This window comes from Magnolia sinica, chromosome 8 (assembly GCF_029962835.1).
Source record: "Magnolia sinica isolate HGM2019 chromosome 8, MsV1, whole genome shotgun sequence".
Lineage (NCBI taxonomy): Eukaryota > Viridiplantae > Streptophyta > Magnoliopsida > Magnoliales > Magnoliaceae > Magnolia > Magnolia sinica.
The window spans coordinates 69976084-69999212 of NC_080580.1; the positions used below are offsets into that span (position 1 = coordinate 69976084).

Sequence of the window (23129 nt, forward strand, 5' to 3'; positions counted from 1 at the left end):
TTAGAAAGACCCACCCCCAAGATTTCACTTTTACTTATATTGACCTTTAAACCCGAGATCCCCTCAAAACAAGTAATAATGGTCCAGAGATTATTAATTAGCATTTCGTCCACCTTGCAAAGTAATAGCATGTCATCTGCATACTGAAGATGAGATATTTAAGATTCTGAATTATCCACCCGAAAACCCTCTACTAATCCCGCTGACACCCCTTGTTCAATCATGCTCCCTAGTGCCTCCATCACCACCACAAATAGATAAGGGAATAATGGGTCGCCCTGTCGCAAACCTCTAGAAGAAGAGAAATATCTATTGGGAGTGCCATTAATCAATACTTAATATTTTGGTGAACGAATGCACGCTTGCATCTAGGCCCTCCATTTCACCCCATATCCTAGCCGTTGTAGCATATAATCGAGGAAGCTCCAATCAACGTGATCATACGCCTTTTCAATACCTAGCTTGCAGATAACACCCTTCAAACCTTTCCTTTTATAAGACTCAATACATTCATGAGCTATAAGAATGCTATCCGTTATCTACCTGCCTTTCACAAAAGCCCCTTCGGATCTTGAAACCATCTCACTTAGGATGGAACTGTACCTCGACGCCAGAATCTTTGCCAAAATCTTGTGTGGACTCCCTAAAAGGCTAATTGACATATAATCCCTTAAGCATTATGCCCCTTCTTTTTTAGGAATTAAGGCAATAAATGTCACCCCAAACATTGAACCCAAGTGACCCAATTCAAAAAAATCATAAATAAAATTAATTACATTATTCTTCGTTGTATCTCAAAAAATTTGAAAGAAAGCAAGTGGAAAACCATCCAGACCAGGAGCCTTATCACTCCCTAATTCAAATACTGCCTTCTTAATTTCTTCCTCTACAACTGATCTTTCTAAAGCTTCCACCGAATCCGAAGATAGGGATGCAAACGGCAGATTGTCAAGAGTGGGCCTCCTCCATTCTTCCTTGTTGAGTAATTTTTTTTTATAAATTCTAACAATTGTGGAGCAAACTATCCTTACCTTCAATTATTTCCCCATTAACTGATATGCTTGAATCATATTTAGTTAACCCAGGCCCATGGACTTGCCATAGCATGAAAGAACTTTGTGTTTTTATCTCCCTCTTTCAGCCCAACCACCCAAGAACGTTGTCTCCACTTTACCTCCCCTTCTCTTAACCCTGCAATATATTTTGCTTTGTAAACCTCTCTCCACGCCCTCTCTTCTTTTGACAACTCTCCAGCCTCATCTTTTACATCAAGGGCCTAAATGTCTTCAAGCAACTTTGCCAACTCCTCTTCTCAAGGTTTCCACATAATGATTTTCTTTTTTTAACAATTCATTTTCTAGAACAAGCAAAAATTGGCGTAGCCCTCCACCTCAAGCACAGCCAACCATTCTTTAATTTTCTCCACAAAACCTTCTGCTTATAACTATACCAACTCAAATCTAAAAGGACGAGGACCCCAATCCTCTTCTAAAATAATTAGGCAATGATTAGACACTGGTTTTGGCAAAGCCTCTTGATACATGAGAGGATATGTTTCAATCCAATCTGAGGAAACAAGAAACCGATCCAATTTTGAATTAATAGCATTGATTTGTCCATTTGTCCATTTGACAAAGTGTATTTTACTTCTCCCATCGGCAAATCCACCATCTCATTCCTAACAATCCATTCTAAAAAATTCCTAATGCTACGAGTTATTCGGCCTCCATTCGATTTTTCATATGAAAACGGAAAACCCTAAAACATTAAAATCGCCTCCCATGCACCATGGCAAGTTCCATTTATTTCGACTCTAGTTCATCCCATAGAAGTTCCATTTATTTCGACAAACATCTAGCTCATCCCATATAAGTGATATATTCCTCATAATCGATGGGCCATAAACAGATGTGAATACCCACCGATATCTTGAGGACAACACGCGAAATAGCACTGAAATCAAATAATTCCCGGTCCAACTATCTTCCTTTGACCATATGTTCGAATTCCAAATAATGAGAATACCACCCGCTACACCTTCCACATCCAATGCCACCCATTCTTTTGTTCTTCCACTCCACAAAATTAATTAATTGTTAATCTACTAGCTGAATCTTGGTCCTTTGGAAAGCCACCATTTGTGCTTTGTATTTTTTGCACAAGTCTCTAATTTACCCTTGCTTATGAGAGCAACCCAAACCTCTCACATTCCAACAGATAATCTTCATTGAGCACTTCTTTTTTCCTTATTTGTCTATGCTGCAAGCCTTGGAGAGGTTCGAATCACTATTTTCGGCGAAACCCCCGACCTTACTATCTGCCCTTTGATTCAACTCGTCTTCCACTCTTTGGCCGCTCTGAACCTAAATATCGAGCTTCCTTCCTCTCGATTCCACAAACACAAATAGCTCCACGTAATCTTCAAGCCTATCCCCAAAGGATACACCCACCAATCGAGCTATACGAAAGGTAAAATCTTTTATCTGCCTCATTCCCTGAGCCATTAACATCTTTTCCCAATTGCAGCGACACATTCCGATCTTCTTCAGTTCTGAGAACTCCCGTCGGTGATCTATCTCCACATTTTTCTCCCGTTGCAAGTCTTAAGAAAACAAAGCATATTCTAACGTTCGGGCCCTTTATATTAAAGAACTCAACAATAAAACACGTGTGAGGTAACTTAAGTTTATACACACGTGGAAATAAATATGGACATTCATCGCACGTTTGGAAGAATAGAGTTCGACCACCCTTTTCAAGCCCGGTCCCAGATCCGAACCCGATAACACATCATCCAACCACATGTCCACTATAGTTTCCCCCATTGTTATTTTTACACCATGTGTTGCATGGAGAAAAAATGCCTCTTCGTTACTTCCCTTTTCAAGCTCTATGCCTTCGAACGCAATCGAGTCGATTTTAAAGTTATCATCTCTTTGGTTCCGTGTCACAATCCCATTTGAACATGTTTCCATGTGTAGTAGCTAGGGGTGTACACGAGTTGATCCGAGTCGAACTGGGCTCAACCCGGCCTGGCCCGGTCACCAGCCACACCCAGCCCCCGGTCAGCAATCAGGCGAGTTCGGGTCAATTTCAGGCCTGCTCCATCTACAAAGGGACGGACGGCGTTCTCATTTCTCTGTCTCAAATGATTAGGATAAGTATTTAGAATATATATATATATATATATATATATATATATATATATATATATATATATATATATATATATATATATGAACGGCCGAGTCGGGCCGAACTGGGACACGTTTGAACTCGGCCCGAACTCAGTTTCGGGCTAAAGAAAATGGCCCATCCCGCCCCGAACTCAGTTCTGGGTTGGGCCGAGTCGAGCTTTTCGGGCTGAGTCGAGCAAGTTAACTGGGCTAGCCCGGTTCGTGTACATCCCTAGTAGCAGCTTTGCATTTATTACTTTGCAGACGTCTTCTCTCTGTTCTAGTATGGTGCCGGAGCACGAAAATAGTACTCCATCTTCATTGTATCTACCATCCGCCATCATCGTTCTTTCAAACGAGACTATTGCTTTTGCATCTATAACGACCTCTTCTCTAACCATTTTTACTACGAATTTGATCTCCCCCACCTTGATTGTGACCTCTTTCGGTGATGGATCCAATTTCTTCTTCCTTATTAATACCCTTGCAAATCGTATATTCTCACTGCCTTCTGATCTAGGATCTATCATCATCACCGGATCAATGCATTCCCCAATCTTTAGGAACACCTCATTCATCCATAACTCTAATGGAAGATTCCAAATCTGAAACCAGATCTCTTCATAGCCAAATACCAACCAGTCATCCCACTTTTGAATACTCCGTACCATATTATCTCTTAATAGGTTGATCGTGACAAAGAACTACTCCGTTTTCGTCTTCAACATGGGATAAACCCAAGTTTCTTGTTCATTCAGGGATTTGATCACCCATTCCTTAGCATCTATGCTATAGTTTGAATCATCCATTCCTCCACCTCCTCTGAAATTCTTGGTTTTATAGATAAAATAAAATGGTTCTGTAGTTCATTACATGAATTTTCCAATAGTTTCGGATCGATTCAAACATCTAGCCCATTTCTTGCTTCTCTCCAAACCCACCCTTCTTTCGTATGTTCATCATCATTGGTCTCCAATTTCTTCTATTTCCCCTGAGTGACTATGTCACGAAAGGAACGTGGCTGTTGCGACTTCCAACTAACGTCTTCTATGAGAGGTAGACAAAACCCATCTTCAACAACAACATGCGATTGTGTCCTTCTTGAATTGGCTTGACAGTGGGAATATTGCCACTAATCTTCCTCTATCTCTGATCTTTGCTAGATATGCCTTCTCTGTTTTTCGACATTCGGACCATAACGTGCCTTTTGCACAGTTAATTTTCTTCTTCCATAGCTTTCTCCATTAAACATCTTAACTACTCTCACCACTTCACTTTCCAGACTCATCTTAACGAATGCAAATCGTCAAATTCCTGATGAGCTCCTTGGATGAGGTATCACCGCCTCCATTACTTTCTCGGCTCTAGAGAAAACCCTCTCAAAATTAATCGGAAGCCAGCCTTCTTGAAAACCTTTGATAAACAGTGTCGGGTACTTCGGAAGCATGTTTGGAGCATTCTTCAACATCACCGACGTCTACTTCTTACTTCTGACTTCCGGGTTCCAGCCATCGACCTTCTTCAGCATTCATCTCATTCTGAGCACAATCTGAGGTCTCCATAACCACCTTGCCCTTACCATCTCATTCTTCAACAATCACATCTTTAAATAACACCCCCATATCTTCAATCACATCCCCATATCTCCAATCATATCTTTAAATCAACCCCCATATCTTCCACAAATAGTGAATTATATTTCATGATATTTAGGCTCAAAATCTATCAATAAACTATCCAAAATCAGCACCTCTGCAAGCATGTTTGGAGCATTCTTCAACGTCATCGACGTCTTCTTCTTACTTCTGACTTCCAACCATGGACCTTCTTCAGCATTCATCTCATTTTGGGCACAATCTGAGTTCTCCATAACCACCTTGCCCTTTTCATCTCATTTTTCAACATTCACATCTTTAAATAACACCCCCGTATCTTTAATCACATCCCCATATCTCAAATCACATCTTTAAATCAGCCCCCATATCTTCCACAAATAGTGAATTATATTTCCTGATATTTAGGCCCAAAATCTATCAATAAGCAATCACAATCCAACATCAGCACATGACAGACCGCGCGTGCAGAAACCTTTCTTTGTGAAAGTAAACCATAACTAAGTCGCCTTCTTTATATATGTTTTCCTGTTGATGTTCATTCATAGCTTCTCGATTACTGGTGTTGCTCTTCTTCAATATTTTTCTTCATTTGAGCTTGCAAGTCCTAGATGTGCTCGACGAAAGCATCAGCATCCTAATTTGATCATGTACCAGCAATGGTACTAAGTCGAGTACATGATGTGGACTTCTCCAATTTACAAACTCAAATGGGGATTTTTTTCTAGTGGTACGATTTACTACATTGTTGTAGGCAAACTCGGCTTGGGGTAAAGCCAAGTCCCACTAAGATATGTTGTTGCTTACGATACTCCTCAAGAGATTACCAAGGCTCCTATTGATTACCTCAACTTGGCCATCCATTTGAGCATAATATGCGCTAGAGAATTGAAGCTTAGTCCCTAGCCCCTTCCAGAAGGTGTGCTAGAAGTGGCCCACAAATTTCAAACCTAGTCCAAAGTTATTGTTTTCGATAGCCCGTGAAGTCACTCAATTTCTATGAAGAATATGCTAGCAATATGCATAGTGTTCATTGTCCTTTTGCATGGAATGACACGTCCATCGTCTTTAAAAAACTGTCCACAACAAAAATCGAATATGCTCCCCTTTAAGTCTTAAGAAGTCCCAAAATGTCCATAGAAATGTCCACCCATGACATGAATGGAATGGGAAGTGGCGAATAGTGTTCAAAGTATCAATATCGTTACATGTATTGATGACCGAGGATATGGAAACATATATCGGTATTGCCAATACTGGAAAAATATCATTGTTTGAGGGAAACGTTGGGAAATAGGTGGAATTTTTCAGTAAAACTTTAGGGTATGTTAAAAGACATGTTTACATATGTAGGAATCAAAATATTGTAAAAAAAAAACAACTATACAAAGTAAGTTTCCATTTTATAAGGGCCTAACCATGTATTGTCAAAAAAATCAATATAAAATAAACATAAAATTTGCATTCAATCAAATATATAGGCAAACTCTCATTAATATATAAAATTTCCACATTAATTAACAGTGTGAAGAATACATTTTCCAATATATAAAAAATAATAATAATAATAATAATAAGGATTTTTTAAATTATGTTGTAATTTTTCTTGCCACAAATCCATGTCAATGCATGAGAATGATGCATAGACATGAATTTTTATTACAATCGATGCTATAAAAAAATTAAAAAAATTAAAATTAAAAAAAAAAAAACTTTCTATGGATTTTTCATCACCTTTAAGTTTCTGCCCATCTTCTTTTCAAGTCAGGATTTCTCCCCAAGTTCAAACTTCTATTCAATAAAAACCAAGTGTGATTGAAATCACCTGAGAAACAAATTTTCAAAAAAAAAAAAAAAAATCAAAGTTTTTTTTTCTTTGGAAAATTTTCAAATGTTCTGTCAATTTTCGCCTATTATTTATAGATGTTTCTCTGGTATCGGGGATATTATTGATAGTGTCACTAATACCAAGAAACTTATATGAGGAAGTCTTCTCAGAGTATCGTTGATATTTATAGTACCGCCGACATTATCAAAAAAAATTATACTTACAAAAAATTCAATATCATTGACCTCGTAATACCGATAATATCGGCGCTGGCAGCGAATAAAGGTTGGTATTCTGTGCATGACCTTTAAAGACATGACATAGGTGACATCATGCTACAAATCATTCAACATCATACTGCATACGAGGCCAATAGTATTTTTCCTCCACCATGACCAATGTTTATCTTTTCCAAAGTGTTTGCCTAATCCATTGTATAGCTCGAATATCTCTCGCAACGATCCTTCGAGAATGTATAAGCAAGAGCTCTTGAATAAATATCCATCGTGTGAAATGAATTCATACTTTTGATTTCGACCATCCACACATCCATTGAGCACATCACCAAAAATGGGGTCTTTGTATTGTTCTTTTTTAATGCCTTGAATCCCAAGACCTCTACGGCTAGTGTTGATAGTTAAACCACCCTCCTCAAAGCATCTACTTTTTCTGACTTCCCGCTTCGTGATGCAAAAGGAAAGTATATTCTTGTAAGAAAGTCATCTACTTCGCATGACGAGCACTCGGCTTCTTTTGGGAGTTGCCATATCTCAACAACTCATGGTCTGAGTATATAGAATAAATTCTCAATGAATCAGTTAATGCCTCCAATATCATAGCGCCTAAACCACTACATGAAACTCGAGATCATAAATGGAGTAGTTCTTCTAAGCATCATTAAGCTTATCACAAAAAAGCGACCAACTTTCCTTCCTAACTTAACACAGCATCAATGCCAACATTTGAAGTGTCGTTTTCCACTTCAAAGACTTCATTGAAGTCCATAATGCAAAATGGAGCCTTTGTTTGTCGTCTTCTTTTTATGATATCATAACTTCAGTTTGCCGCTTTAATCCAGTCAAACTTGCATCCATGCATGCAATTGATGGCAAGTGTGATAGTTGTATTGAATTTCCGAATACATCTCCGGTAAAATGTCGTCAAGACATGGAAAGACAGACCTCCGAAAGGATTTGTTTCTTGGGCCACTCCACAATGGCCTTAATTTTCTCCTAGTCGACCTTGATCTCTTCTACAAACACAATATATACCAAAACACAACACTGACAACAAGAAGTGAGCACTTTCATATTTAACAAATAGTGATCCTCCATGGTACATCAAATATTTGTCAAAAGTGATCAAGGTGAACAAATGAATCACGACTAAAACAAAAATATCATCAAAATAAACAACTAAAAACTTTCCCCATAAAGGGACAACGTACCTTTATCAGTGCTTGGTCCATTTGAAAGGTCAGACGGCATTACAAGACACTTGTATATCCCGTCTTGAGTCTGAAATGCAGTCTTCCACTCGTCCTCAGGCTAGATACATATTTGATAAAATCCACTCCTTAGGTCAATTTTTTTTTAAACACCTTTGCTCCATGCAGCATGTCCAACATATCATCCAAGTGAGGAATAGAAAACCAGTACTTGATAGTAATCCGGTTGATCGCACAACAATCCATACACATCCTTCAAGATCCATCTTTCTTAGGGGTTTAATCATACATGAACAGAACATGGCGGTATGCTTTCTCGAATTAAACGATTTTGTAGAAACTCAGTAACCAATCTATGAAGGTCGACATATTTGGTTGAACTCATTCGACAGTGGGGAAGAGTTAATAGCAAGGTATTCAAAATCGGTTACGTATCGGCTACGGCCGATACGTAATGGAAACAGTTGATACTGTTACACAATACGGCCCCGAAATGGGGCACCTCTGTTTTTGAGTTTGTAACAATCATTATGGGGCCGTAACAGTTGTTATGCACAATAACCCTAAAGAAAATGGGAAAAGGGGGGAGGGAATGGAAAAAAAAAAAAACATACATTTTTTCTTTTCTTTTCTTCTTCTTCTTTTTGGGCTGCTCCAACTGTCGCAGCTGTGGCGCTACTGCAATTGTGGCGGTGGCGGCGGTTGTTACTACTCTTCGTCTTCTTCATTCGTCCTCTCTCTCTCCCCCTCCCCTCGCCCTCCCGCTCCCCCCTCTTTTCAATTCCCTCTCTTAGAAAAAACGAATGGACCGTGTGGCTGTTTCACTGCCACGAACTTTTTTAAAATGCTCTACAGTGCACACAGCACAGTGCACTTGCATTGTTTTGTTGCGTGGGGCCCACCTTGATTTATGTGTAGTATATCCATGTCGTCCATCAATTTTTCAGGTTCATTTTAAGGCATAGACCCTAAAATGAAGGGATCCAAATCTCAATTGGACCATGCAATTGGGATTGAATGCCCACCGTTAAGATCTTCCTAGAGCCCACTATAATGTTTATTTTCCATCGAACCTCACATAAACCTTAATGAAGGAAGAACACAAATAACAGCTTGATCACGAAAAAAAAAAAATGCCCTAAGAAATTTTTAATGGTGGGAATTAAATCCCTATTGTGTGGTCCACCTGAGATTTGGATCAGCCTCATTTTTTAGACCATGCCCTAAAATAAGTTGGCAAAAAGGATGGACCACATGGATATACAATAAATGCATTAAGGTGGGCCCCACATTTAAGGGGATACTCACTAGTGGTCCACCGAAGATTTAGATCTACCTGAATTTTTGGATCATGCCTTAAAATAAGTCGGCAAAATGGGTTGACAGCATGGATATACAAATACATCGAGGTGGCCCGCCTTGCCCACTAGTGGTCCGCCTGAGATCTGGATCTACCTCTTTTTTTACCATGCCCTTAAATGAGTTGCCAAAACAGATGGATGACATGGATGTATCATACATAATCAAATGGACCCCACGTACATGGCCCTAAAAATTTGTACATGAGGTATATATCAACTTAAATTAACCAATTAAATTTTAGGACCATTATTGCTAAGTCACAATCCCAAAATTAAATTGTTTGAACAATTTTCATCATTAGTTTGCAAACACTTGTTTTTTGAAATAGGATAATTTGATATTTTTCATTTTTCACTATCCAATAAATGTCCACCAATCCATTAGTGGGATAAGTGCCAATAGATTGCATTAATTTGAGGCTAGTTTAGGGCATCGAATGGTCCCCAAATCAGCCCCAAATCGACAACACTATTTACCCCAATTTAATTTTAATTATTTCCTAAGATCCATGGGGGAAATGGTAACATAGTGTTAGGTATATGAATTACATAATAGGATACAAAAGTCCCTAAACTCAATATATTGAAATGAAATGTATGCAAGTTGCGAAGTATGCAATGCACCTATACTATAAATAATAGTAAAACTTGAAAATATAAGATGTTTTGGTATTACATTCATTATAGTAAATTTACATAGATATTATATAATTAGAACACTAAATATAAAAGGTTTGCAGTTAATTCCCGGTTGTCATATTCATAAGTCCATCATACAGCCCAATATATCATTCTCACCAAAGATTAGACCGTTACACTATCATAAACATGTTCAAACTTATAAATGAATGCATATTTGGAATATTTATAATTTTTTAGATTTTCTAAATATTTTTCCCGATTTTTTGGAGCAACAATTTTTTTTACCAATACAGGGGTGTATCGCCTGTTACCCCGATTCAGCATATCCTTAACGATGGGCACCATTACGCCCACCACTACTGCTACGGAACACATTGGTCAATAGACTCAAACCCAACACTACATCAATGTGGCGTTGAATGTTCCTGATAAGAGAAAGTCCAACCATGAATTCTACAAGCACCAAGTTTTCATATTCATGAAGGAGCTCTTGTAGAGGAGGTGGAATATCTTACTATTTTGTGTCCTCTTTAGCAACCAAGATATAAATAATACTATTCTTCAAACTTTTCTGCATGAGCGATTTCTGACCCTCGTCTTTATCAAATTTGAATGTTGAAAGATGTTTCATTGGGTACAATGTCATATTAACACAATCCTTGACAAATTAATAGGCGTTAGCCCGAGTCAAATGCATAATATATTGGTCCCACAACCACAATCTCCCTACCAAAATGTGGCATGCAACCATGGGGACTACATCACACCTCATCCTTGTACTTTGATCTAATAGAGAATGAAACTAAGTAGTTAGAGTTAAGAAAAACGTTTCCCCTTTTTTTGAACAAACGAATCTGCCATGAGTGTGGATGTTTATGCTCTTCCAATTTTAATTTATCCATCATTTCTTGTGAGGCAATGTTCTCAAAGATCCAATAGAGAATAAAACTAAGCACCTGGAATGAATAAAACTAAGCACCTGGGGTTAATAAAACTTCTCTCCCTTCCCTGAACCGACAAATCTGGTAGGGGTGTGGATGATGCTTATGTTCTTGTGAGATAATGTTCTCATTGCTCCCTCTATCTACCAAAATTGTGCATTTCTTCCCACCAGAAGTGCAAGTTTGTGGAAGATATTGTGTCACAACCATCGCCCCCTGTCAATCACCCGAGACATCAATAGCATAGTTGGAGGATAACCAACAACTCGCCCTATCACCATACACATCTACTATCTTCCCTAACATGCACCCCATCCTCATATGCCTGTGTCATCTTTAGCTTTCATTTGCATGCGATCAAGAGTGTCTTCAACATATTCTCCTTTCTCGACCAAATTTACTTTAATTGTGGACTGATGTTTAGTAGAAAAAACGACGTCCCAATTGCCTCCTGTTGAGGGTTGGCTTCATTGTTAGACGTTAGCACATCATCCCTTGACCTATAGGAGGCCATGTAGTTGCCTTACATGAAAAGTTGGCATGTTGCCCTAAAGTTAATGACAATCCTTGTGGGTACCAAATCATCTCCCAACTCTCCACTTAATTACCTCATCTACTTTTAATGTAAGTATGTATGCATCGGACATTTTAATACAACTTTGAAAGTCAATTCATTTCAGATGTTTGGGTTAAGACCATTAAGATATTTTCAGATCTTCTTGATTTTTATATTCATTAAACCCTGCCCATGATGTCAATATATGGAACTCCTCAATGCGTTCATTTATTTGTTCCCTTGACGTAGATTATGACATCTTTAATAGAAGTCACAAGCATAAGCAGCGGGTAAAAACTTCTTTGTTAACTTATTTGTCATCTTTTTCCAAGCATTTACTTGCTACTTATGTTGACGAATTCGTTAGGCTTAGAGATCGTCCCACCATTCTAATTTGTGACCGGAAAATTTCATGGCTACTTAACCTTCCGATTGCTCGTGATTTCCTCATACTCGAACATCTTTTTCATATTACTTAGCCAATCGATGAAGTCGTCAACATGCAACCAACCATGAAATTTCAAAATTTCTAACTTAATTCCGAGCCTTCTGTCACATTACAACCATCAAAGGATTCAATCGTTGGTGTCTTCACAAGCTAGGGCCCCTTATTGTTAGTTAAAACCTTAGTGGGGACCTCCCCGTAGTTATCCATGTGCTCCAACTTTGGCCTCTGGATTCCCTCCATATTGAAGCTCTTCCACTTGATTAATGAGATTGCCTATTGTATGCATAAAATATTCAATTTTCTCTATGAGTGCATAGACTAATTGGATTACTTGCACAAAATCTTCCTGTATCATCCCTTTTGAAGGCATTAATAGATGATATACAGTCAAAATTCCCCAAAGATGACCTACATCTGAAACCAAAATTGTGCAACCTAGCATAAAGTCAATAAGATCTTGACACCCAAATCACAAAGAAAGGGAATGGACTAAGATAGACCCACAAGAATATTTGAGTAGAGAGGGAAAAATAACTTTATTGATACAAAGCTTATTCCTACAAGACTTAAGAAAATTCACAATTAGAAAATTTTGAATGCTCCCCCAAAACAAAAAAAAGAAAAAAGAGAGGAGGATATTATATTAAACGGGAAAGAAAGAGAAAACAACAAAGAGAGGAGCACAGATCTGCTAAGATAGCAGAGCTGCAAAGCAGCTAAAAACTCAAAATTACAATCATTAGGCTTAGACGAGTAGGTAGCCCATTCAACCAGAAGATGGATGGCCCTAAGCGCGACACGATCCGCTGGATTGGCTTTGTCGTTAAAACATCGATCGTTCCTTTCGATCCAAACAGCCCACCAAACCGCAAGAAGGGCCATATGCCAGATAGGAATCCGGTGTTTCCCACATTTGATCCCGTGCCAGAGAGAGAGGAGGCTATCAGTCGAACTTGAAAAGCAGCAAGACACGTTGAAACGGAGTAGGAAGACCGGCCATATCTTGTGAATAAAGGGACAATGAATGAAAAGATGATTAACTGTTTCTTCGTTGGCCATGCAGCAGACGCATATATTGGTTATAGACATACCCCGTTTCCGCAAATTATCAACAGTAAGGACCCTTTGGTTACCAACTAACCAGCCGAAAACTGTGATTTTGGTAGGGACCGAGTAGTACCATCCATAGTATCACTGAAGACCAGGAGGGGGAAGATTAGCAGACAGGAGACCATAACGAGACTTAACTGAGAATCTGCCCTGTTTGTCCAGATGCCAAGACAATCTGTCAGGCGTGTTGCAATTTAGAGTGAGACTGTAGATGCATTTAAGAAGGGCAGCGTATTCGTCGATCTCCCTTTCCGTAAGGTTCCTTCTACATTCAATGATCCAAACGGGTTTCCCGCCTTTAGAAGATAGGCAATCGGCAACCCTACATAGGGGGTACTTTGCAATGCGGAAAATATTAGGGAAGGAGGAACTTAGTGTAGCTAATCCTACCCAGGGGTCCAGCCAAAAACAAGTCCGGGTGCCATTGCTAGTAATCATGGAAATGCCTCTGAGAAATTCCGGCTTGGTGGAGAGAATGTCCCTCCATATGGCAGACATCTTGCAGTTGTATCTGCTATTTGCCCACCATCCCCCATCTGATCTGCCGTATTTGCCCTTTATTAAGTCATTCCATAAGACCCCATCTTCATTTCTGAGTCTCCACAACCAATTCCCCAAAAGAGTGTGGTTCATAAGCTTTAGATCCTTGATGCCTGCACCTCCATCTTGCATCAGGCAACAAACTACCTTCCAATTGATCAAGTTAAACTTGTCCTTATCTGATTTTCCATGCCAGAGAAAGTCTCTTCTGAACTTATCCAATACCTTGACAATATAGGTCGGACACTTGAACAGCGACATCTAGTAGATCGAAAGATTGGACAGCGTTGAGTTCATAAGAGTTAGCCGGCCTCCTAGAGAAAGATGTCTACTCTTCCAATTGGCAAGATAGGACCGCACCCTGTCGATGATCTTATCCCAGAACTTCTTTGGGGGCTTCCCAATGCAAAGAGGAAGGCCAACGAAGGAAGTGGGAAGGGAATCAGAGTCACAACAGAAGAAATCAGCGTGATCCTTGAGCTCAGTCTCCTCCATGTTCACCCCCAGCATTGTAGACTTGGACAGATTGACACGTAAACCCGAAACTGCTTCAAAACAGCAGATGATCGTGCGTAAGTTGCTAACTTTGGCTTGGTCTACGTCACTGAAGAGGAGGATATCGTCAGCGAATTGAATGTGGGAGATTGGAGCGGACATCCCCTGCACGATAAACCCGCTGGTAAGGCCTACTTCCTGGCCTCTGATAAGCATGCGAGACAAGGCCTCGACCACTACCAAGAAAAGAAAAGGGAAAGCGGATCGCCTGGCCACAGACCCCTGGAACTTTGGAAGAAGCGTTTGGGAGAACCATCGACGAGGACGAAGAAGGCAGCCGATCCGACGCACTCTCTAATCCAATTACACCACCTCCTGCCGACGCCCATCCTTTGAAGCAAATACAGGAGGAAATCCCAATCAACGTGGTCGTATGCCTTCTGAATGTCAAGTTTGCAGAGAAGGCCCTTGTGTTTGGATATGAATCTGGAATGGAGAGCTTCATTCGCTATAAGGGCACAGTCCGTTATCTGGCGAACAGGAATAAAGGCACTTTGATGATGGGAAATAACCGAACCAATGACTCCGATCAGGCGAGAAGCGAGGACTTTAGCTAAGAGCTTGTAGGGGCCCCCGATCAGGCTGATCAGCCTATACTCAGACAACGTATGGGCTCCCTGACATTTTGGAATGAGGGCAATGAAAGAGGCCCCGATTCCTCTGGACAGAATGCCTCTCGCATAAAATTCAGAAAAAAAATACCATTATATCACCTTTGAGTAACTCCCAAAAAGATTGAAAGAACGCTATTGGAAACCCATCAAGGTCAGGAGCCCTATCCCCTTCCATATCATTGATGGCCTGCTTTACTTCTGTAGGAGAGAATGGAGCTTCCAAAGAGACTGCTTGTTCTTCAGAGAGATTGGCGAAAGGAAGATCATCGAGGGAAGGTCTGATCCATTCTTCTTTCTTCAATAAATCCTTGTAAAACCGAACAATTTCTTCCGATATAAGGTCCTAGTCGTCTGTGTAAGTGCCCTCAATTGTTAGGCTACTTATAGCGTTCGTCCAACCTCTTTCGCTGGCCATGCGATGAAAAAACTTTATATTTTTATCACCCTCACGGATCCACTTACATCTGGATTTCTGACGCCAAGAAATTTCTTCCTGTCCGAGCTTTGCTGCGAGGGCCTTGGTCAGTTGAATCCTCCTGAGAAAAGACAGGGGGGCGGGATTCTGAACTGCCTCTATCTCCCGATCTATCTTCTTTAGCTCAGCCATAATGCCCACTAACTCAGCCTCTCGCTTTTTAGCCTCTGTCTCCTTCTAATCCTTCAATTTATGTTTTAGCATATGCAACTTGTTGCATAACTTGAAACCGGCAAAACCTGAGCAGGAAAAACCGGCCCACCATTCTTCGATCATCTTTTTAAAACCTTCTATCTGAAGCCATGCTACGTCGAATTTGAATGGCTTGGGGCCCCAGTTTCGATCGCCAACTGCCAGCAGAATCGGGGTGTGGTCGGACGTAGTTCTGGGGAGAGCAGATTGCGTTATTTTGGGGTATTGATCCAGCCATTCAGGCGAGATGAGAAACCGATCGATCCTGGTTAGGATGGGGGTCGCCTTATCATTAGACCAGGTGAATTTTGCTCCCAGCAAAGGAAGGTCCACCAGAGCTTCATCTTCTATCCACTAGGAAAAACGGCTCATGCCCGCCGTGGTTCTACCACCCGTGGATTTTTCTTCAACCGTACGGGTGATGTTGAAGTCGCCCCCTATACAGCAAGGACCAACGAACTTATTTCTGGCTAAGCTCAACTCCTTCCAGCACTCCTCCCTTAGAGAATCCTAATTCGGACCATAGACAGAAGAGATAAGGCATGTAAAATTAGATGCAGTGTCTTTAAGAATTACCGATAGAGAGTAAGATCTGCTCTAGCTATCGATTAGATTCCAGGAAGAGGTTTTCCACGCCACCAGGATCCCGCCTGAAGATTCATCAGCGTCTCGGCTGACCCACTGAGTCATTGAACGATTCCAGATCTATCCAAGCAATCTATCATTGAACTGCTGGACTTTGGTTTCTTGTACGCATATCACGTCAGCTTTACTCCTAGCGCAGGCGTCCCTTATGAATCTCCTCTTACATCTGGACTCGACTCATCTGATGTTCCAGGATAGGATTTTCATTTGGGAACCGAGCTGCCTCGAGGTGAAGTAACCCGAGAGGAAGTGATAGAGGGAGTAGGGTTGGGGGATCGAAGGATCAGACTCTGGATCTCCCTGTTGCTTTGCGATCAGGTTGAAGCTTTCCTCAGAGACCTGCTTTGAAGTATCGGGCGGCCGCGCTCCTCGATATAGTGGAAGAGAGAGATGAAGTCTTCCGGGTGATCCCCAAAAGACACTCCGATGGCGCATCCGACGTGTCCCACCGCGTCCCGGATCCATTTCTTTATCTAGATGGTCTTGATCAGCTTGGCTCTCTCCTCCTCAGGACCTTTCAAGAGAAAGGTGTCGGGGGGTTGCGTCACCCAGCAGCGATCTTCCCTGAATTGAAGGGGTTCTGCCTCCACAACGACCCCTTCGCTGTCCTCCAGGAACATCTCAATGAGGGTTTGCCCTTGAAGGGTGTCGAGGTTGACCTTTGACTAAGGAGAGGCAATAGAGGATGACTGATCATCTGCATTCGACCCCGAGGGAGATTCTCCGCTGCGAGGGGAGGAGATTTCCCCAAGGGACGCGGGTCGCTGGAGACACTGGGATAAGCCCTTTGGTCCTCGCGGGTCGATGTTGAAGGGTGACAGAAGTCGTAGCTGCAGCCGATTGCGGAAGCGTGGAGGTAGGGGCGACGGGTAGTCCGCATCAGGACCATGGAGGTTTGCGGGATGTTCCGAAGCTGAGGCGAGAAGTGGAAGCTCGTTGATGAGGTGAAGGATGCTGCCAAGGCTACCATCTGTTGGTTCGGCATGAGGATCGGCATACGCATCTCGCACGAGGATCGCGAGCCGTCAAGCAAGACACTCTTCCTACGCGAGCGTTGCGCGCTTGGATGAAGCTTCGAGGAGAGGATGACACGTGACATGAATCAACGCCCTCCCGGGGGACCCGGCGCACGCGTCTGAAGTGGATGGAGATTGCGTGGCGTGTAAGGGAAGCGGGATAAGACGGGTGTCTGCAGGCGCCGAATCGTGCTTGGGTGACGTACACGCCATCCTACGTCTGACGAAAACCCTGATCAAGTCAGCCAATTGGAGACGCGTAGCAGTGGCCGAGTCTGGTGCTCCGCGGGATATCGGACTGGGTACACCTTCACCTGGTATCGGTGCTCCGCGAGGCACCTGGACGGGAACTCCTTCGCCTACCGACGATCCAGGGATGGTTTGGACGTGCTCCGAAGCTGCAGATGGAGGCAATGGGTGCTTAAGTCTCCAGATGTCACCCCACCGATGGATAGGATTTGACGGATCCTCCCTTTGGATTGGGAGAAGGAGATCTCGACCCACTGCCTTGACCAGGATGTGATGAGGTAAAGGGTGGCCCTTCTTTCTCTGGATTCTGGCCCTGATGACGCCCATTTCATCACCCCCGAGAGTTTTGATGTCAATTTCTATCAGAGTGCCTAAGCGTGAGGCGGCCGTGTTGAAGAATTCTGTATACCAGAGTTCCAGAGGAACAGACCATATCAGAACCCAGATCTCCTCCATCCCAAAACATGAGAATTCCTCCCAGTTCATCATCCTCACAACCGGACCGTTTTTGTGGATGGTTCCGGCCATGATATGCATGTCCGGATTGACTTCAGTGCCGACGTCGATCCACAATTCGTTGAATAGGGCTATCGGATACCGGCAGCACTCATCGATCCAGTGTGTCACTGCCTCAATGGTAGCCCCGGGTTTCGTGATCGCCACCAATGATCTCCGGAGAGAGCTACAGGAAGGAGCCATACTATCTTCGTTAATGGTTATCCAAGGTTCAAATGAGGATGAGCCCCTTACGACTTTGTGACTGTTGTCGGAGTGCTTATATGGATCTAGAGGAGTTTCGTCTGAGGTGTGCTTCTGCAAATGATGAGGCGAGGGAGCTCTGGAGGAGTTTATAGAAGCTTCTTTGAAAGATAGTCCATGCTTTTGAGGTGCCAGAGCAGAAGATTTGAAGGGTTTGAGAGCAGTGGAGGAGATCCGCTTCTGGGTAGAGATTCCGGTAGGAGCGGATTGATAGTTTCCTCGATCAGGTCCAAAGCGAGCCCTTTGCACCCGCATCTTCTTTCCGCCGAAACTTGCGCCATGAAGCATATCGACTGCTTTGGCCAACTCCGTCTCGGAGCTCATTCGAACGAGCGCAAATCCACGATAATGGCCAGACTCTCTGTCTCTTGGCATCAGACATCCATAACAGCTCCCACCCGGCGGAACACTTTCTCGAGGTTGATTGGAAACCAACCGTGAGGATACCCTTTTACAAAGATGGTGGGGTATGAGTCATATTTCCTTTTTCCGATACCTTGGAGTCGTCATGATTGTCTCCTGGGCTAAATCTGTTGCCACTCTCCTTCCTTGTCTTTGGACGCGATTACAAATTCGCCGTTTGGATTATTGTGGTGTTGGTCTCCGTAGTCGGACTTACCCGCATTACCCTCCACTGCACTACCATCGAACCCATCACCTTCTTCCATACAGAGTTTTGAGAGAAGCTTTCCAGAGCTCACTGAGTGCGGATTGCTTTGTTGAGGACGAGCTTTCCCAAAAAAAAAAAAAAAAACTTTTATAGACCCTAAACGAATCTTTAATGAAAATCCTGCCAACTATTGGATTGATTTCAAACCAATCTTATCTACCTAAGATGGCAACAAGACTAATAATAGTATTTTTTTTTTAAAAAAAAATGGAAATAATCTTAAAAATCTTCAATCAAAATTTTAAATCAGCCTCTAAAATCTAAATCTTCAATCACGTCTCCAATATCTCCAATCACATCTTTAAACTAGTCACCATATCTTCCACAAATAGTAAATTGTAACTCTTGATATTTAGGCCCCAAATCTATTAATAAACATTCCAAAATCAACACATTTTGGGCCCTACAGTGAGCCGTGGGCCTGCATCAATCAATAAGGGAAGTCGAAAATGCAATTAGGTAGCAATAGCATTTCTCCCAAGTCTTATAACTTCCACAAGTTTCCATTATTATCAGGCATTTGTGTTAAGAATGTATAAAATGATACCTCCACTTCCATATCCACATAGCCACCCTCCTCTTTTGAGAGATCATATGGTCTCCCAATATTTTTAACTATATAAAACAAAGACAATCAAAGCTATTAATGTTTGTTCCACTGAAAACCCAAAGGATGTGTTGTTGGTCTATCTAAAGATGTGTGAGTAAATACCCAACTCATTCGCATTGCTAACTCAATTCCATAGTGAAATCATCCGTGGAGAGAGAACCTGGAAACCATGTGCACTTACAAAGAAACATAGAGCTTACAACATAATTAAATCTAAAGATGACTGCGTGGCCACTTTTTCCTTCTTGGTAAAAATACAGGTCCTCTATCCACTCCATGCATCTTTTTTTTTCTTTTGAAAGATGATGAAATTCATTAAAAGATCAAAACAGAAACTGCAAAACATAACAGCAAGACCAGAAATGACCCTCTTCAACAAGCCAGAATACAAGATGGAGAGAAATGGCAAAAAAAAGAAGATAAATACAAGGACCCAAGGGCAACAAACAACGACTAGCTTGGGCCACCATAATATTCCCACTGCAATCGACCAAGAGATCAGCAAGTGAGCACCCCTTGAACTCTAACCACGGAAGTGCCACAGTCATCATACTCAATTCTTTTTAAAGAATCAGGGCATGCAGCTTTTTCAGCAAAGATCTTGCTATCATTTTCCTTCCACAACTCCTAAAAGGACCCAAAGAACGCCAGAAAATCAAATAGTGTTCTTGCAATCTCTAAAAGGCCCATAGTACCAACCTAACACGAACGATCAATCATCCCAAAATGCATAAGGAAGAAAGCCCAAATATCTCTTGCCACCATGCAATGAATGAATAGGTGATTTGTTTTTCATTTTGCGTGTAATGCACCTATCTAGGAGCAAGAAATTCGACTTCTTCAAATTGTCCAAAGATAAGATTTTGCTTGCCGATGCAATCCAGATGAAGGCTTTTTATCCTTGGGGGCACAAGGCACCAGAGACTTCCAAACCTTAGCACAAAGAGGAGATGCATTTGCCAGTTCCCAACAGCCAAGAGAAGGGTCATCTCACCAAAAATGAACCACTCGGCGACATTTCTGCATATTCCTATCATCGATTGAGTTATCAACAAGCAAATTCCGCAACCTATTAAGCTCGCAAACAGATATGTTTCCTCGATGAAAAGGTTTCTTCAAACTTAATGTTCCAAACCACTATGCCCCCCTTATCTCGAAACCAAACTTCTTCATCCTAATCCACAGCAAGAGAAAATTCAGAGAACAAAGAATGCGCCAAAGGAATATAACCATGCATCCAAATAGAAGCAGACTTTATTACCCTCACCAACCAGGTAGCGAATGGCATTTCCAAATTCCATTGATGCTCTACTTGCAATGTGCTTATTATCCAACCATGCATCCAGCCAAAAGCAGACTTTATCTAAGGCTTTTTTTTCCAAGAGTGATGACATGATCACTTGTTCCTAGGCCCATCCACTTATTCTCAATATCAAATCTTAACAAATTATGTTAACTGAGAGAGAGAGAGAGAGAGAGAGAGAGAGAGAGAGAGAGAGAGCTTTCACAATGCAGAAATGTGCCAGAAAGTACACTAGAAAAAGCCACCTCTCCACGAGGTTTCGCACATGCCCAACCAAATCCTACTCAAAACTGAGTTACCGTATTTACTATACTCAAAATACCACGTCTGCCAATTAGAGCTGGGCATCCGGTACATCCACCAATGAAGTAAAATAGAAAACCAAGACATCTACATGCAAGGCAAGATGTTGTTCTTTCCCCATCAAGTGCCTTGATGAAGAAGTCAGTCACCAGGTACAACCCTGTCCACAGAAGTAGCTATGCTAAGGTGGTCTTATTCCTACAAATTCAATATTCCTTCAATAAGATATTTGATCACTCAGCTGTCTGTATCACTGTTGTTTTTCACTATCATTTCATCATCTTACAGAGTCTAATGAACTTTGCATCCAGCACATGCATTCCATAACACAACCATGCAAATCAAACACTTGACAGAGCTTTTCTCATTCTAATCAATTATCTCAAAAATCCAAAATAGGAAAGTCTACCCGACAGTCGGAAACTAAATTTTCTCTTCAAAACTAGCAAAACCCAGAAACAAAAACACCTTAGTCTATATATTTTTTTTAATTAATAATAATAATAATAATAATAATAATAAAACAAGAATCCGCCCACAACTGTGATTAATTACTGAAAACAAGCAAAAACCAGTTACAAACACCTCAGTCTTTGAAAGTAAAATCACCCAATTGAAAAATCCATCCAAAACTGCAATGCACCGCCAAAACGAGCAAAACCCATAAAGAGGAAAACATTTCAAAAACTCCGGAGAAAAAAAAAAAACCAATTCAAGAATCCACCCAAAGAATCCAAAACCCCATAAACGAAGATTTCAAAAAGCAGAACAAGACAAAATTACCTCAGGCTTGTTGAAGATGCCAATATCTCCGCTGAGCGGATTCTTTGTCTCCACGACATTAACAACGACATTAGCAGTACCAGGCAGCTCAGGCGGGCCCTCATCAATCGTGATGGAGACGGAGTCGAAGATGTCAAGCCTCTGCATCCGAGCATTGGCGATGGCGGCCGCTTGAAGGAGCTCCTGCAAGGTGGTGGCATTCCTAAGGAGCTCGAATTCAGCCTCGATGACGGAGTCCTTGGTTTTGGTATTGCCTTTTATGACAACATCATGGACTCGGACGGATACCCGCTCGCTCGACAGGCGGCGGAAGAGGTTGTTGAGCTTCGATCTTTCGGAAGATAACCTACCTTCTTCTGAGATTTCCTCTTCTTCTTCTTCTTCTTCTTCTTCTTCCTCCTCCTCCTCCTCCTCCTCCTCCTCCTCTTCTTCTTCGTCTTGGGCATTTTTTGATGAAGATGGTGGTGGTGATGGTGGTGATGGCGGTGATGAATCATGGGCAGTTGGATTTGGGGAGATCGGTGGGCCAGATACTGAGGTCGCCATGGGAGGAGAGAGGGGGGTCTGCGCTGCTTTGCTAAAGCCCCCAAAGGTTTTAATGACCTGCGCCCCATTTCTTCAAGGGAAATGTGCATAAGCTTGGCACGTGGCACGTGGCACACGTGTAAATCATGGATGCAGTTTATCAGGCTATCGTCGTGTAAGGCCAATGTCGCAAGGGATGGTTTGTATAATACATGGGAGAGGATTAGATGCGCACCGGCCTCACCCAACAAGGTGCCCAGGGCCACCTTGATGTATGTAATATATTTTTTTCCATCAAATTTACGACACGAGTCCAAAAATGAAGAATTCTAAATCCTAGGTGCATCACACTATATGAAACAAAACAGTGGTGATTGAAACTTCATGGCCCCCACAAATAATGTTTATATTTTATACAACTTGTTGATAAGGTCAGGCAACCTTGACCAAGGAAAAAATAAATAAATATTAGCTTGATATAAAACTTTTGTGGCCCACGAGAAGTATTTAATGGCCAATCATTACTATTTCATGTAATGAGGTCCATTTGAGATTTGAATTGCTTTATTTTCAAGCTTATGTTTTAAAATGAGCTAGCAAAACAGATGGATGATGTAGATTTACAACAAATAATTAAGATGGGTTTCACTATCAGGGCCACATGATGTCATTGAGATTGGAGCACACCTAATCCGCTTCATGATACATGGACCATCCTCACTTTAAACAATTTGTGTGGTTAAAAATTTTAACAAGTGTTAAGTATCA

At 41.5% G+C, this 23129-nt stretch overlaps 1 protein-coding gene across 1 annotated transcript in view; it reads right to left on the reverse strand.

Moving 5' to 3' along the window:
- LOC131253402 (uncharacterized) overlaps positions 1–22414 on the reverse strand; it is a 43951-nt gene extending 21537 nt beyond the window's left edge. The window contains exon 1 of the mRNA XM_058254372.1: positions 21837–22414. Within this exon, the coding sequence (XP_058110355.1) occupies positions 21837–22382 (546 nt within the window). The 5' untranslated portion in view covers positions 22383–22414. The remainder of the gene's footprint in view (positions 1–21836) is intronic.
- Positions 22415–23129: the final 715 nt, after the last annotated feature.